Source organism: Anser cygnoides, chromosome 1, assembly GCF_040182565.1.
Source record: "Anser cygnoides isolate HZ-2024a breed goose chromosome 1, Taihu_goose_T2T_genome, whole genome shotgun sequence".
NCBI classification, from domain to species: domain Eukaryota; kingdom Metazoa; phylum Chordata; class Aves; order Anseriformes; family Anatidae; genus Anser; species Anser cygnoides.
In genome coordinates, this window is record NC_089873.1 from 48,401,781 (window position 1) to 48,415,431 (window position 13,651).

Below are 13,651 nucleotides of genomic sequence, written 5' to 3' on the forward strand. Positions count from 1 at the left end.
CAATAAATTCTCCCTGTAACATGCACTAAAATGGAGCAGTTCTGGTCTGCCTTCACTGAGCTGCCTCTAACAAAGACCTGGTTTTGTGGATTGTTGTTTTTACTGCATTTGAATTGGAGTTTGATATGGTCTGTCACTTGTGACAGTGCTGATATCAATGAATAAGGACATGTTTTCTCTTTTATTTAGCAAAGCTGAGCAAGGGCAGACTGCTGCTTTCTGTGTGACCTTGTAAATACTGACATTAGGATGTCTGCTCAGAGATAGCAGTATCGTTAGCTGAGGGGTAGACCAAGGTTAACCTTGTCAGAGTAGCCAGAGGAAGCAGCTCAATTGTGTCTGAGCAGTAGTTATTTATAACAGGCTTGAAAGGAATATTTATGTATTTTCAAAAACAAAACAAAAATGCTTCTTATGATTCTTTCGTATATTGGGAAAAAGATGCATTTCGTAGTTTAGGGTATGGTTCTGTACTGCTATCACGTGAGCAGGTCTGTGCTGCTCAGGTGCCTTGGTGACTGGGTGTTGCACAAATACATAAAGAGATTTGTGGGATTGTAGTAGCTAGTGTGTTTTTATCTTCACATGACTTGAAACAACAGTTCTCTTCTACTTCAGAGTTATTAAAAAAGTAATGTAAAAAGATTAGTTGGAACTTGTGAAAAGATTATCATCTTGAAATACAACCTACATATTTTCTACAAAACAGGATAACCTCTTCTTTCTGAGGAGCTGATTAATTGTTAGATTAAAAGTAACTCCTACAAAATACATGCTGGTGCATGGGGCAAAATCTGTTAACATTCCTATCCCTCTGAGTGTCATTTGTGACATGCTTTTGTCTTGTCCTTGAAATTACTGGAATTACCCTCACGTTACCAACTAAAGCTGCTCTGACTTGCTCGTTCTTTTTTAGTGTTGTTGACCTTGCATCTTTGGAGAACGTTCATCTGTTATTTTTATACTTATTGGAAACGGTGTGTGCAAGAGCCCAAAGTTACACAACTGTGACAGAGAGAGGTTGCATTTGCTTGGGATGAAAGAGATGTTGGGGGATCCAGGTGTAAATGAAGATTTTTGTCTGTCTGAAAGCAAAACCTGGGTTTGCTGTGGTATAGGAGGGAAACAAGTGAAAAACCTACTAGCAGTAGGTTTTTGCATATGTTTCTGATGCTGTTCCTATTGATAAATAGTGCAGACAGAGAATCAGTATCTTGTTAATACAGACTGCATCTTCTCTTTGATACCCCATGCTAACAGCTCCTTTGCAGTAAAAATCTCAATTACAAAGCCATAGAAGAGATTTTGAAATGTTTCTGGGGGCAGAGTTGGGGGAGAGGAGCAATTACGCTGGTGAAAAATTGCTAGTAATAACATGTAAGCCAGTTAAAACCAGAAGCATAGATTAATGCCTAAACAATGTCTTTCTTGCTTCAGGTTTAGTTTTGCTGATTGCATTAGCATTCTGCTTTATCTAGTCTGGGTTGAGGCTTCAGTTTTCTTGGGTTGTCCGTAGGGATGTGGATTGTTTTGCATGGTACAATGTGGTATTGTACTGGAAATCTCTTAATTATAAAAGCAAGCTAGCGCATCTGCATGATAAAGCACTGTGCAGAAGTAAAGCTTAGGTCCTGAAAACAACAGCCATGTCAGCCTGATGTGGTCTGAGGCCAGCTGGCCTGTCTCCGGCAATAAGGCTGGCTAACGGCCACCCCAGGCAGGGAGCTGTATTCCCCTCTTAACACAAGGATAGCTCATGCAAGACTAGCTCAGCTGTGAGAGGTGCCCTGGGGCTCTGAGCCTGCAAACAGCAGGGCCGTCCTCCTCTGAGCCCTCCCGGGACCACCTAACAGCTTGGCTGCATTGAGCAGCTGCGACTGTGCTCCTCGCACACACGGCTGCCAGAAACAGACATTGCTGGGACTCTCTGCGGTCCATTTGAGACTTCTGCTGATTTATTAGCTAAAATCTTAAACATAACTAGGTAAGCAAAGCTAAGAGAACTCTGTGATTTTGGTGAACAAAGCAGCTTTTGGAAGGATGCAACAGCCGCGGGACCTGCAGCAAGGGAAGTGGCAGAGCTGTGCAGCTGGGGGAGGGCTGGCAGGGACAGCAGAGGAAACGCTGCCTTTTTTTGCTGCTGGAAACCTTTACATCAGTTTGGTTGCTGATGGAACCACCTCTGCTCTCAGGCTCTGGAGGGCTGTAAACAACCCTAAAGGCTCACACCAGCAGACCAAGTGCAAGCTCCCTAGTAAAATGTGAGAGCCTAAGCCATGTAGCTCGCTGTGTGAGCAACCCCATCTGCAACAATCCCCACGTGACTGGGGGATGCTTAATCTCCAACACTGAACCAACTCTAATTATTTAATAATAGTTTTAGGAACTTAATTAAATGTAACCAGATTTTGAAAAAGCCAAAGGAGTTGATAGGAATTAAGAATGTTATGTAGCTAATGCAGACAGTCCTTCTTACCGGATGAGGAAGCAAGGGTAAATAAACTGAACAAAATGTTCCACTCAGAGTGTGAGATATTAGGACAGACAATAATACATTGCTTTGCCCTTGCTTGTATCTTATTTCCTCTCCTTTTGTTCTGATTTTATTGCTGTGTGTACTAGATCGTGTTTTCCTTTGTGCCTCACAGGCTTCTCCTGTGTTTGCTGTATCAGATTTGTCCACTCTGATTCTATCCAGTACCCAATTTCATCCAGTTCAAAATGTCAGCTCAAAATGTTTTCCTTAATGGTTCAGAAATGATCAAAGCTTCTAATTTCACCTACAATGGCCATTAAGTAATAACTGGTGTTGCACACCTCAATCATTGCTTTCTTTTTTTGCTAACTGTCCTTTTTATATATGCATCGTGTTAAATTCATTGGTTTAAAGAAGAAGAATAGTTTATGTGATACTATTAAAGAAGTGGGGAATAGAAAATATTGTTGGTAGCAACTTCTGGTTTAGATTTCAGCAGCCCTTTCTAAGCTGGCGTTGCATCTTAAACAAGCAGTCTAGCAATTCCTCTACCGCAAACTGCTCCTTCCTCCCTCCAGGCTCCCTCTCCTTTGTGCTGGCACAAGTCATTGTTTAGCTGCATGATGAGCCCAGTCGTAAATTGATCCTGAGGAAGGGCTGGTCGATTCATCTCTTCAGTACGAATTTGTTTCCAGGTCCAGTTCACTGCACATAGAGCCCACTCTGTGGCCACGTGTGTGTTCTGGCACAAGGCAGAAAATAAGACCCAGGGTCTGAAAGGTAACGCACACTTTGCCGCAGCAAAAAGGGGTTTGTATTATATGCAAGTGGTCTGCCCATAGCCTCAGGAAGTACTGCAGGATAAAGAGATACAGTAAGCTCATTGGACAGAGAACCATTTCTCTCTTTGGGCTAGCTAATCCGATGGAAAATTTTGGAAAAAAAATATATATATGTTTTTAAACAGCATAATTATTAGACTTCATAGGAACAAACTGTCAGGAGAACGAAGCTGGGGAATAAACTGCATTTTTGGGAGAAGAATGTTGGGGTTTTACAGGACTACGTATAACATACTGCACCAGGGGGGAATGCTTGCTGAAATTTCAGATTCCTTCTTATGTGGAAGGGCCCGTGCCTGTGTTCTTGGGAGTACCATTTACATGGGTGGTAGTCAAGCATTTCATGGGTCCGAGGAGGAGGTGGAAGTAACAACATCAAACCTTGAAACAATCATATGCCACTTGGGAAGGAGGAAAAGGAAAGAAGGAATCCACGTTATGACAACAGATGCAGAATCCTTTTTTAATATTAATCAACGCAAGTAACTGACACCATGCAGTGTATATAATTTATGAAGGGTAATACAAGTTTCAACAGGAACTAGAGACAGTCTGTAAAACTGAAAAACTGCAAGAGTTAAATCAATGTGTAATAAAGCTAATGGAATCTGAATCAACACTCACTTCTTAGTTTTAAATGCTAATAATATATTGATTTTTTTAATTATTTTTTTTACCCCAACAGTTCTGCCACAGAAAGAGATGAATGGTTAGAAGCTATCTCCAGGTCAATTGAAGAATATACAAAAAAGAGAATCACATTTAATCCTAGCAAAAGTCTTGAAGAGGTATATCACACTATTATTATTGTTTTGTTTCCTTTTTAAATATAAAGTTTCTTAGCAGATGTCTAGAGACGCAAGAGGCATTTCATGATGAATAGCAAAACAGAATAGTAATTGATAAGAGAATAGGTGATGATAGAATAGTTCATAACATTGAATAGTTCATAACATGTTTCATAACATTATCTACTTCAGAAATTTAAAATTACTTCCAAAAAATCCAAACCAATTTTCTCAATTCTCTCGGTTACCCTGAGAACAGAAAGATAATATGAGAAGATTTTAAAACATAGCAGCTATCTATATAAATAGGTTGGTAAAGCTTGGTAGTCACACAGCTTTTTTTGAACTAATTAAATACGGCTCTGTCATTAGGCTTGCATTATAATGATCATTGGTGAAATAGTAGATGACATTTAAGACCATGACAATTTATCAGAGGGCTTTCCAACTTTATTAGAGTTAATGTATAATCACTGATAAGTGTTTACCTTATTTTTCATCTCTGAATATAATGGTATTCTGCCTGTGTTCTCTTAGGCAGATCCAGAGAAGCAGGAAGAAGATAGCCCGCTAGGATCAAAAGCTCCTATCTGGATTCCTGATACTAGAGCCACTATGTGTATGATCTGTACGAGTGAATTCACGTTGACGTGGAGAAGACATCACTGCAGGGCATGTGGAAAGGTTGGGCAATTTTGTAATTACCTTTTCTGTTAGTCATTCCGGTTCTTTGTATGACAAATACAGACAGACTGGTTGCACCACAGCTACTGTTTCAGGGAACGCTGTACTATGAAACAATTGTATTGGTCAAAAGCAGCATGCTTTCTAGAGTAAAGTGTTATGAGCGGCCAATTAACCTGGTATATGTTACTTATTTTGCATTTGGGGATATTATTTATGTTTGTCTCCTGCTTCTGCAGTTGTGTAATACAAACCAAGAATGTTAGTTGAAATGTTCAAAATATCTTCCTCACTTATTTTTTAAGATAAATAATAAGCTTTTTTTTAAGTTAGTACCAAACTTATTTTATATTTAACTATTATGAAATGCAGATATATCTGATGATCCTTTGTTTTCTTGCGTTAACGAAACGTGAATACAGAATTGAATGTAGTTCAGATACCTGTGTTGCAGAGAAATTTTCAAAAGAGCAAGGACTACTTTTAGTTATTCCTTTAAAAGCTTCTGAATGTAATAGTTAATTAACACAGTATGCTTAGTCCACTTTTCATGGATTATTAACAATGACTTATGATTTGTGTAATTGAGTGTTTTTTTCCTAAATTTTCATAGTTTAGAGGAGGAAAGAGCAGCATGTTGAACAAAAGAACAAGCCAAGGCATTAAACCATTTTCAGTGTAAAATAGTGCCTGTTTGAGGTTCTGTTACGGGCTTAACTACTGAAGCAAACATCTTCGAGCATTTACAGGTGATTTAGAGGTGCATATCATGTACAGTAATGGGCTGTAATGCATTTATTTGTTTCCAGATTGTCTGTCAAGCTTGCTCATCAAATAAACATGGTTTAGACTATATGAAAAACCAGCCAGCAAGAGTATGTGATCATTGCTTCAGAGAGCTACAAAAACAAGGTAAAGAAAATCTGCACAAACTGTCTCATCTCTATGCCCCATTTTAACATAATATGAGCGTGCCTCATCTTTACTGCTGGATTTAGGTGCCTAGTTCTTCTAGGGCCTGAAAGGCTATCACCATCTGAGGTTAGAGGTTACAGTAGCCCAAACAAGTTTCTGCAGAGTAAGCTAGGAAATGAATTTGCAATACATTGGTTCTTCCTTTCTTTTTTGAGGGAACTTGTGCTACGTTGTTTTTCATTTACCACAGGATACAAGTTCACGTTGAAGTCCTTGCAATATATCATGGCCTCCCAGTGGATTTGCATGTACTTTTGCCCTCTGTAACTTGTGTGCCGTAAACTTCTTTTTGGAAGCAAAGCTGCTAAGATAGCTGAAATTCTGTGGCTGTACAAAGACTTCATCCTACCAAAGCTGAATCTCTTCAGCCTCAAGACTCAGCTTATCTCAAATTCAAGAAGCTGGCATGTCTGCACCTCAGTTCTGAGGGCAAACTCTTATGAATGACCCCAAGCATGCCTACAGCACACCATCAACGTAAAACACCACAGCTAGAGCTATTTTAATTGAAACGCTTTCAGAGAACATGGTACTGTTGATGCATGCTTGCAAGCAAGGGGGTTGGCTAGCCTGGTGGTAATAACACTCAGAGAAGAGGTCCGGGATCACTTTCTTTCTCATCATGAGTGAACTCAAATCCATCTCTTTGAAGGAGCTTCAAATCATTATGCCAAAACGAATATAAAATCAGTGGGGGCACCTCCCAGTGAGGTGGGTACCCAGTCCCATCTCTCTTTTGAGATAAATTATTGTATTCAAAACAATTCTGTCCAAAGACTCCAGTATAGGTTACACAAATCAGGCATGAACGGGGACTGGAACAACTTGCTGCCCACCCCTCTGGCAGAAGCCCCAGGTCAACGCAAGCTTTCTGGGGTGTCTGAGGAAATCAATGATGCCCTGGTGAAATAACCAAGCCATGGTTTCCAGCACGCTGGTAGTGTCAGTTGTCACGGGGAAGTGGGAAGCAGCATCGACAGCCCTCGGGGCGGTGGTGGGAGCCTGTGAAGGTGGATGGGGCAGGTGGATTGCCAGGGCCGCGTGCAGGTCTTTGCATTGGGCGCTAGGGGCTGCTGTGCTGCAGGCAATTACAGGTCCTTCTGTCCGGGAAAACTGCTGCTGGGCAGGTGCAGTACAGCTGGCAATCCAATCACTTTTCTGTTCTGCTTGTTGAGAGCCTGGCCACGTTCAGAGACAACTCAAGAAGGGGGATTAATGAAGCTTAGGGCAGCCCTCCTCCCTCCAGGCTGGGCTGGAAAATAGTGGTGTGTGTCCGTAGAAAGAGGGGTTTTAAAAGAGTGAAGTGTTGTAGAAGTCTTCCGAGAGAAGTGGAGGAACTGCCAGCTGCTGTGGAGAAAAACACAGCACACGTTCTGGAGATGGCAATGAGCTAGAAGTGTGTGTGTGTGTGAGAGACAGCATCACGCTGGAAGAGAAGCCCTACAGCATCCATATCGTCCATACTGGGGGAAGGAAAAAAAAAAAAAAAGCAGAGGACGATACCAGGTGTAGAGAATTGGAAGACAAAGAGCTGGGGAACAGAGGTAAAACACGGACTTAGCTGCAAAGGACATCCCTTAAAAACTTGGTGTGTTTTTTAAGACCTGAATTTTTACTCTGCATGTGGGCAAAGGCATTTCAACATCAACAAAACAGACTTTGAAAACAAGCAAGACCAATCTGTTCAGTTTTAAATTTCTTTTTTTTTTCTTTTTTTCATCCTGATGTGGCTTTGGGGATTCTAACTCGTGTTGATGATAACAGTGAAAAGTTAATTCAACACTGAATTTAATGTGATTAGGTGTTACATTTGAAACACTATGATCAGAATAAAAATATCAGCTGATTTTTTAGAAAATAGTCATTGCTTCTGTTTATTCATCTCTGATATGGAAGCAATATATTCATCCTATGCATTTCAGATAACCAATGCACTCCTAAAAGCGGATCCCCAGTCAACCATAAATCTCCATCAAGTGCCTTGTCTACAGTATTACAAAGTATTCCCTCTGGAAGAAAGCAGAAAAAAATTCCTGCAGCCCTCAAAGAAGTAAGTGCTTTATTGATCAAAAGTAATTATATCTAAAATGTTAACAACAGAAAATAATCCCATATTTTAACTGTCTTTAGAATCCAAAGTCAAAAGTCACCTGTAACAGTGATTTGGGCCTCAATTTTACACAGACAGGATCCTGAGCTATGGAGAAGTGCATAAACTGCATAAGACTGTGATTTAGATAGTCTGGAATTGTAATTTCTTCCTTGCTTCCCTGTGTTTCAAAGAACTGTGATTTATCTCTGCACCAAGAGTAATTTAGAAGACTCCCACACCAACTCATCTGTCAGCTTACAATTAGAAAAGATAGAGCTAAACTGCCAGCCTACTTCGGAGGTCTTGGGAATGGGAGGAAGTAATTTGCCTTCTTATATAGCAATGTGTGTTCTGCAGATGTATGTGGGTCTCAGTGTTTCAGCCCTCTCATCCTGTTGCATCCAATTTAATTTCCAGTTCTTAGTGACTGCAGAAAGCTCTCTTCCAGGCTGAGAGATGGTGGCCGACAAAATTGCTTTTCTTTCAGCCATCTGAATTAATTACCAATATTAACTTGAGATGAGGATAGAATTTGTGTCTTCAACAGGACAGGGTTCTGAAGATCTGTTTTTAAAAAATCTCTACTGGAAAAACCTGGACAAATGTATACATCCTCTTGGGGTTTCTTTTCATTACAGGTTTCAGCAAATACAGAAGACTCTACAATGAGTGGCTACTTACACAGATCTAAGGGCAGTAAGAAACCATGGAAACACCTATGGTTTGTTATAAAAAACAAGGTGCTATACACATATGCTGCTAGTGAGGTAAGAGATGACCTCTTAGAAATCAAATATCCAGTGATAATACTGTATTTGTAACAATCCGTTATTTTTATCATCTAGAAACAGGCTATAAAGTTAGATCACCTAATAGTAATTGATCTGATTGCAATATAGTATTTTGAAGAGGCCCAGTGAGCTTGGTACGATAATAAACTAGTAAAGCTGTGCTGTTTCTGATTCAAGACTTAGCTTTGAGTACCTCTGCACTGCACACCGTTGCTCGGTTATAGGTCTGTTCTGAGTCAGTTGAATACATGGGGGCCTGTTTAGATGCATCACACTGGAAGAGTGGCAAAGCCAATATTATAAAACATTATAAAAGCATCTGGAAATAGCTTGTTTTGTAGTTCTATGAGGTATTTTGGATGCATGGAAAATGAGCAAACTAAACCTCTTGACCTGAAACCGTCTCCTCCAGCCTGAAGTTATTTTCTACTGCAGCACTGTATATTAAATAAGAAACGCATCTTGTCTAATGGCATTTGCTTATTTATTTAGAATGTGCAGTTCTACTACAGTACAGAATAATGGAATAATCTAACCAATATATATAAGCTCTGCACATCCCAGCTTGTGCTGAGGGTGCTGTAGTTTTGTCACATCTTATAATGCTTTACAACCATATATGGATGTATTGTATAGCTGGAAGATCTTGTTGGTTTTTTTTTTTTTTGTATTATAGGGGATAGCTTGATTTTGCTCTTGAAAGCTGTAATATACAAACCACCTGTTTAAAGGTATTGCTGTCCCTCACTTTTGTTAAAAATGGTAAGGCCCAACCTATTCTGACCACGTAAAGAATTACTCTTCACCCCCACTCCAGCCCTACTCTGTATTTTTTCTGGTTTGAGCAGGCATTTGTGTTCAGACTTGCTACTGGGTTGCAGTGCTCCAGTGCAAACCTTTTTTTAGCATTTCTGAACTATGTTACTCCCACCAGAATATTAGCAATAGTAAATAATCAAGTAGTTCTAAAAATATCTTAATTATGTACAAAGTAATTACTTTTGCACAGATTTGAAAAAAATATTTTGGAGCATTGTCTCTCTTCTGACAGTTAAAAAGGAAACCTCAGCAACTGTGAAGACAGGCATATTAGTCCGTGACAGTCATCTTAAAACATTTTTTGCTTGACTTCCCCTGAGACACCAGCCTTCCAGAGTTGCTTCAATTTGCAGCTAACAATCATAAAGTTAGCTCTTTCCAATTTTCTTTAAACTGAGAAATATCCATCCTTTTTCTTCATTCATTCCAGCAAGGCGGTTATTTGGAGAGTCTGAAGGGCCGGTGTGGTGGCTGGTCCAACATAGTCTTAGCCAGGAAATCCCACTTAAGCCACTTTCAGTGATTCCAAGTGATACAACAATTAGTGGTAAAAAGATCACTTTTCAGTGGTATAAGGATATAGATAGGAAAATAGATTGCCTTACTTGACTGTTTTCCAGCTTCAAGAAATGCTGCTTTCATAGGATACTGCTGTTTTAGTGTAAAGGCCATTACCACAGTCTTCACCTGATGTATCAGCATCTGTGCACATTCTTTGTGTATTTTCTCTATAAATTACAGGTAGAGAAAGGTCCTGCAGAAACATTGCAGGACCTTGCCTAGTTACAAAAGAATATTTTGGAATTTGCACGGGATGAAAATATTTCTTTTCCCCAAAATGCTGTGCAGTGTCTTTATTAATTAAAAGATAAGAGTATTAAAAAATGAAGTATTTGAGACGAATGAGGAAGGCAAAAGGCTGCATTTTAGCCATGTTTTGAAATTAAAGGAAGAGTAGCTAAAAGGCATAGCTTCTGTTCTCACTCTTTCCTAGCCAATCACTTTTGAACACTGAGCAACTTCTTTTTTTCCATCCTTTTAATTTTCAGCATCAGAAAGCAAAATAAGTTTAGCCATCAAAACCATCTGGAGTGAGACTACAGTACTTGAGATCATAAGTTACATCCATTGCTCCTCCATCTAGCATGCTCCGTGCAGCTAAGAGCACCTCATGTCCCTCTTAAGACGTGAAAACTTACTAAGGTTGTTGGTGGAGTGAGTATTAGGCTAGATGGACTTTTGGTCTGCAGCCAGATGGTGCCCGATCTTTTGATATAAGAGGTCCTTACCGGGCAGAATAATGAGAGTATACAGTGACAGACAAGGTAGATGGTATCAGAAAAAAAATGAGGAACAGCAGTATTGCAGTCTGGGAGGTTTTGTTATTTTCCTGCCTGGAGACTATTCAAAAAAAAGCAGCATTTTGTGCATGAGTATTTGTAACAACTTGTTTGCTGTATAATCTGTTGCAATGGTAGGGTGCATGAATATTGTCTAAATGCATTGTTTAATATATCTTACCAGCTCTAATTTTGTCTTGTTCAATTTTTTTCCTCCATAAACTAGGATGTGGCAGCGCTAGAGAGCCAGCCTTTACTGGGATTCACAGTCAGTGAAGTCCGAGATGAAAACTCAGAGTCTAGAGTGTTCCATTTATTGCACAAAAACACTTTATTTTACATATTCAAAGCAGATGATCCCCATTCAGCTCAAAAGTAAGAAATTATTTGAATTAATTCCTCTTACGTTTTCCAGGAAAAAAATGTTTTAGAAATCATAAATGTTAATATTAATGGATTAAGCATATGTACAGTAGGTGCATATTATATAAGCAGATTAAAAAAAAATAAAAATTATTTAAACACAGGTCCTGGTTTCATTAGCACTTCTGAAAAGGCAATCAAAATGGAGTGGAACTGGGCAAAACATTGTGTTTTGTTTTTGTTTTTCTTTAAATGAAGATGCAGGCTTCTTAGACCCAGAAAAGTCCAAGATAAAATACAAAGTCTTTCTTTTTCATAGCCTATTCCATGATCTCTTTACCTGGTCTGCTCAAGTGAAAATGGAATGCGTTACCTTTGTAGAAATCTTCAAAATGTGTTCAAAAAGCTAACTGGTCTGTCCCTGTTTTTATTTTATTTCCAGCTCTAAATTTTGGTTATTTTTAGTGAATATATACCTAAATATAATATACCTAAAAAGTAAGGTACAGAAGTGTGAACTGTGTATGCAGATGTGCATGAGCATCTAGGCTTGCTTAACATGCTCAGATGAAAAGCCTGAATGCAGAGAACATTCACACAAGCTGCTTTAAGTTCTGCTGCTGTGTCTGAATTTGGACTCATATTTATCAATTTATATACTGTGTTTATTTTATATAAAATAACCTTGAAATGTGGTCATTAATTAGTAAAAATAAAACAAAACAAAAAACCCCCACACTATTTGCTATATGAATCATGGAGTAAACTAGAAATGAGCACGCAAGCAATACATTTGTCTTGCCTACATACCTAGTGTATCTGATGGATTTCAATGCAGCTTTCCCAAGTGAATTTTACATTAATAAAATAGATTTCATTGGCCAACTAGTCCATTATCACTACTTAAGCATTCAAATTGCTGTAGGTATAGTTTTGTGCAAATAGGGATGTTCTTAAAAAAAACCAAAGTACCCATGACAACTGGAAATTTTGAACAGCGGAGAACATACTTAATGATACTTCTCTATATACGGTCTTCATTAGATTGTTGGGGGAGTATTTTGTCTTGCAGATGCATGCAAATGTTTCCATTAAGGCAGTATTTTCTTGTTTCCACTGTGTCCTCATTTGCACTATACAAAACAAAAGTTTTTTTTAAAAAAAAAGAAAAAAAAAATCCCAAGGCCTCCAATAGCTTTGTTTTCCAAATCAGACGATGGCTTTTGCAATCAGAAGGAAAAATTGTAATTGAACGTGGTCTATTTTACTGAGGCTAGGAATAACATTACCTTACATTGCAAACTCTCTCCAAGTAGACTTAGTAGATTTATGCTGAACTTGCAAAATAAATGCTGTTTTGATAGCATTAAAAGAACAAACAACACTCTGTTGGCCTGTTTTCATTAGGGGACACTATGTTTTTTTCTCTAAGAAATATCTAATGTATTTTTTTAAGTGCAGTAATAAATTTTAATGGATGTTTATTTTTGCTAGGCTTTGAATTTTTTTAGTCCAGTACTACGTTCAATGCTGAAACTGTTTATGAATTTGTTGTACTTTTATTCCATGGAGCATTTTAGTTATTTTTAATGAATATATGACAGTGGAAAACATAGTGAGCCCTAAAAAGTAACGGATAGCGATTTGAGCTATCAGCATTTGTTCTATCATCAGTATGTGGGCCCCTTAACTTCACATGCACACGATTCAGCCCTCACTCAAAAGACAGAATTATTAAGTTTTTTACTGTATTTGTCAGTGTAGTATCAGAGTGCTTCAGAAACATTGATTTTTCCATCAGAAACATTGATTTTTTGCAGATTGTGCAGAAGGTGAGGATGTCTATCACCCTTGTAATCAAGCAGGAGCAGCCAGCATATCTGTAAAATAGATAACATTCAGACACTTTTACTTTACTTTTAACTTGGAAGTTCCAGGTTGAGGCACCTGGCATCAGCGGTCTGGGACATCCCTCCCTTACACACACTGGTATTTTCACAGATACAATGTGCAGAGTATCTGTTAATATGTGGTTTAGTCGTAGTACATATTGTGTGTGTGAATACAGGGGAAGTTGCTTAGAAACTCTGTCATCGTGCGAAGGCAGCGTGCCTCCACTCAGCCCATGTTCCCCGCAGCTTCCTCCCTCAGCCCCAGTAGTCCTTCAGGATTGTCCTTGTACCGGGGGCAAAAGCAGCAGGCCTGGGCGATGCAGGCAGCTACCTCAGCTCCTGTAGTGCCCTGATTCATCCTAGATCATGTTTGAAGTGATATCACAGAAGGGTATATTGCCTTTTTTTTAAAAAAAAGGTATATGTTATGAAAGCCATGTTATTAAAGTTGATGTAACCTTGGCTTTTCCTGCTTTTTGAACACTTGATTCCCCAGCTTCGTTTGTTCTTTATGCATGTAACTTCAGTGTGGGAAAAAAAAAAGTCATCTGGCCTTGTACTGATACTTAATGTTTTTAGCAAGCCCTGT

General features: G+C 38.9%; 1 protein-coding gene across 2 annotated transcripts in view; it reads left to right on the plus strand.

The window, feature by feature from the left end:
- FGD6 (FYVE, RhoGEF and PH domain containing 6) overlaps window positions 1–13,651 on the plus strand; it is a 72,731-nt gene that overhangs the window by 55,733 nt on the left and 3,347 nt on the right. For both annotated transcript variants that reach the window (XM_066994888.1, XM_013182641.3), the window contains exons 15-20: window positions 4,004–4,106; window positions 4,644–4,790; window positions 5,600–5,702; window positions 7,688–7,815; window positions 8,496–8,624; window positions 11,034–11,182. In XM_066994888.1, coding sequence (XP_066850989.1) covers window positions 4,004–4,106; window positions 4,644–4,790; window positions 5,600–5,702; window positions 7,688–7,815; window positions 8,496–8,624; window positions 11,034–11,182 — 759 coding nt within the window. The remainder of the gene's footprint in view (window positions 1–4,003; window positions 4,107–4,643; window positions 4,791–5,599; window positions 5,703–7,687; window positions 7,816–8,495; window positions 8,625–11,033; window positions 11,183–13,651) is intronic.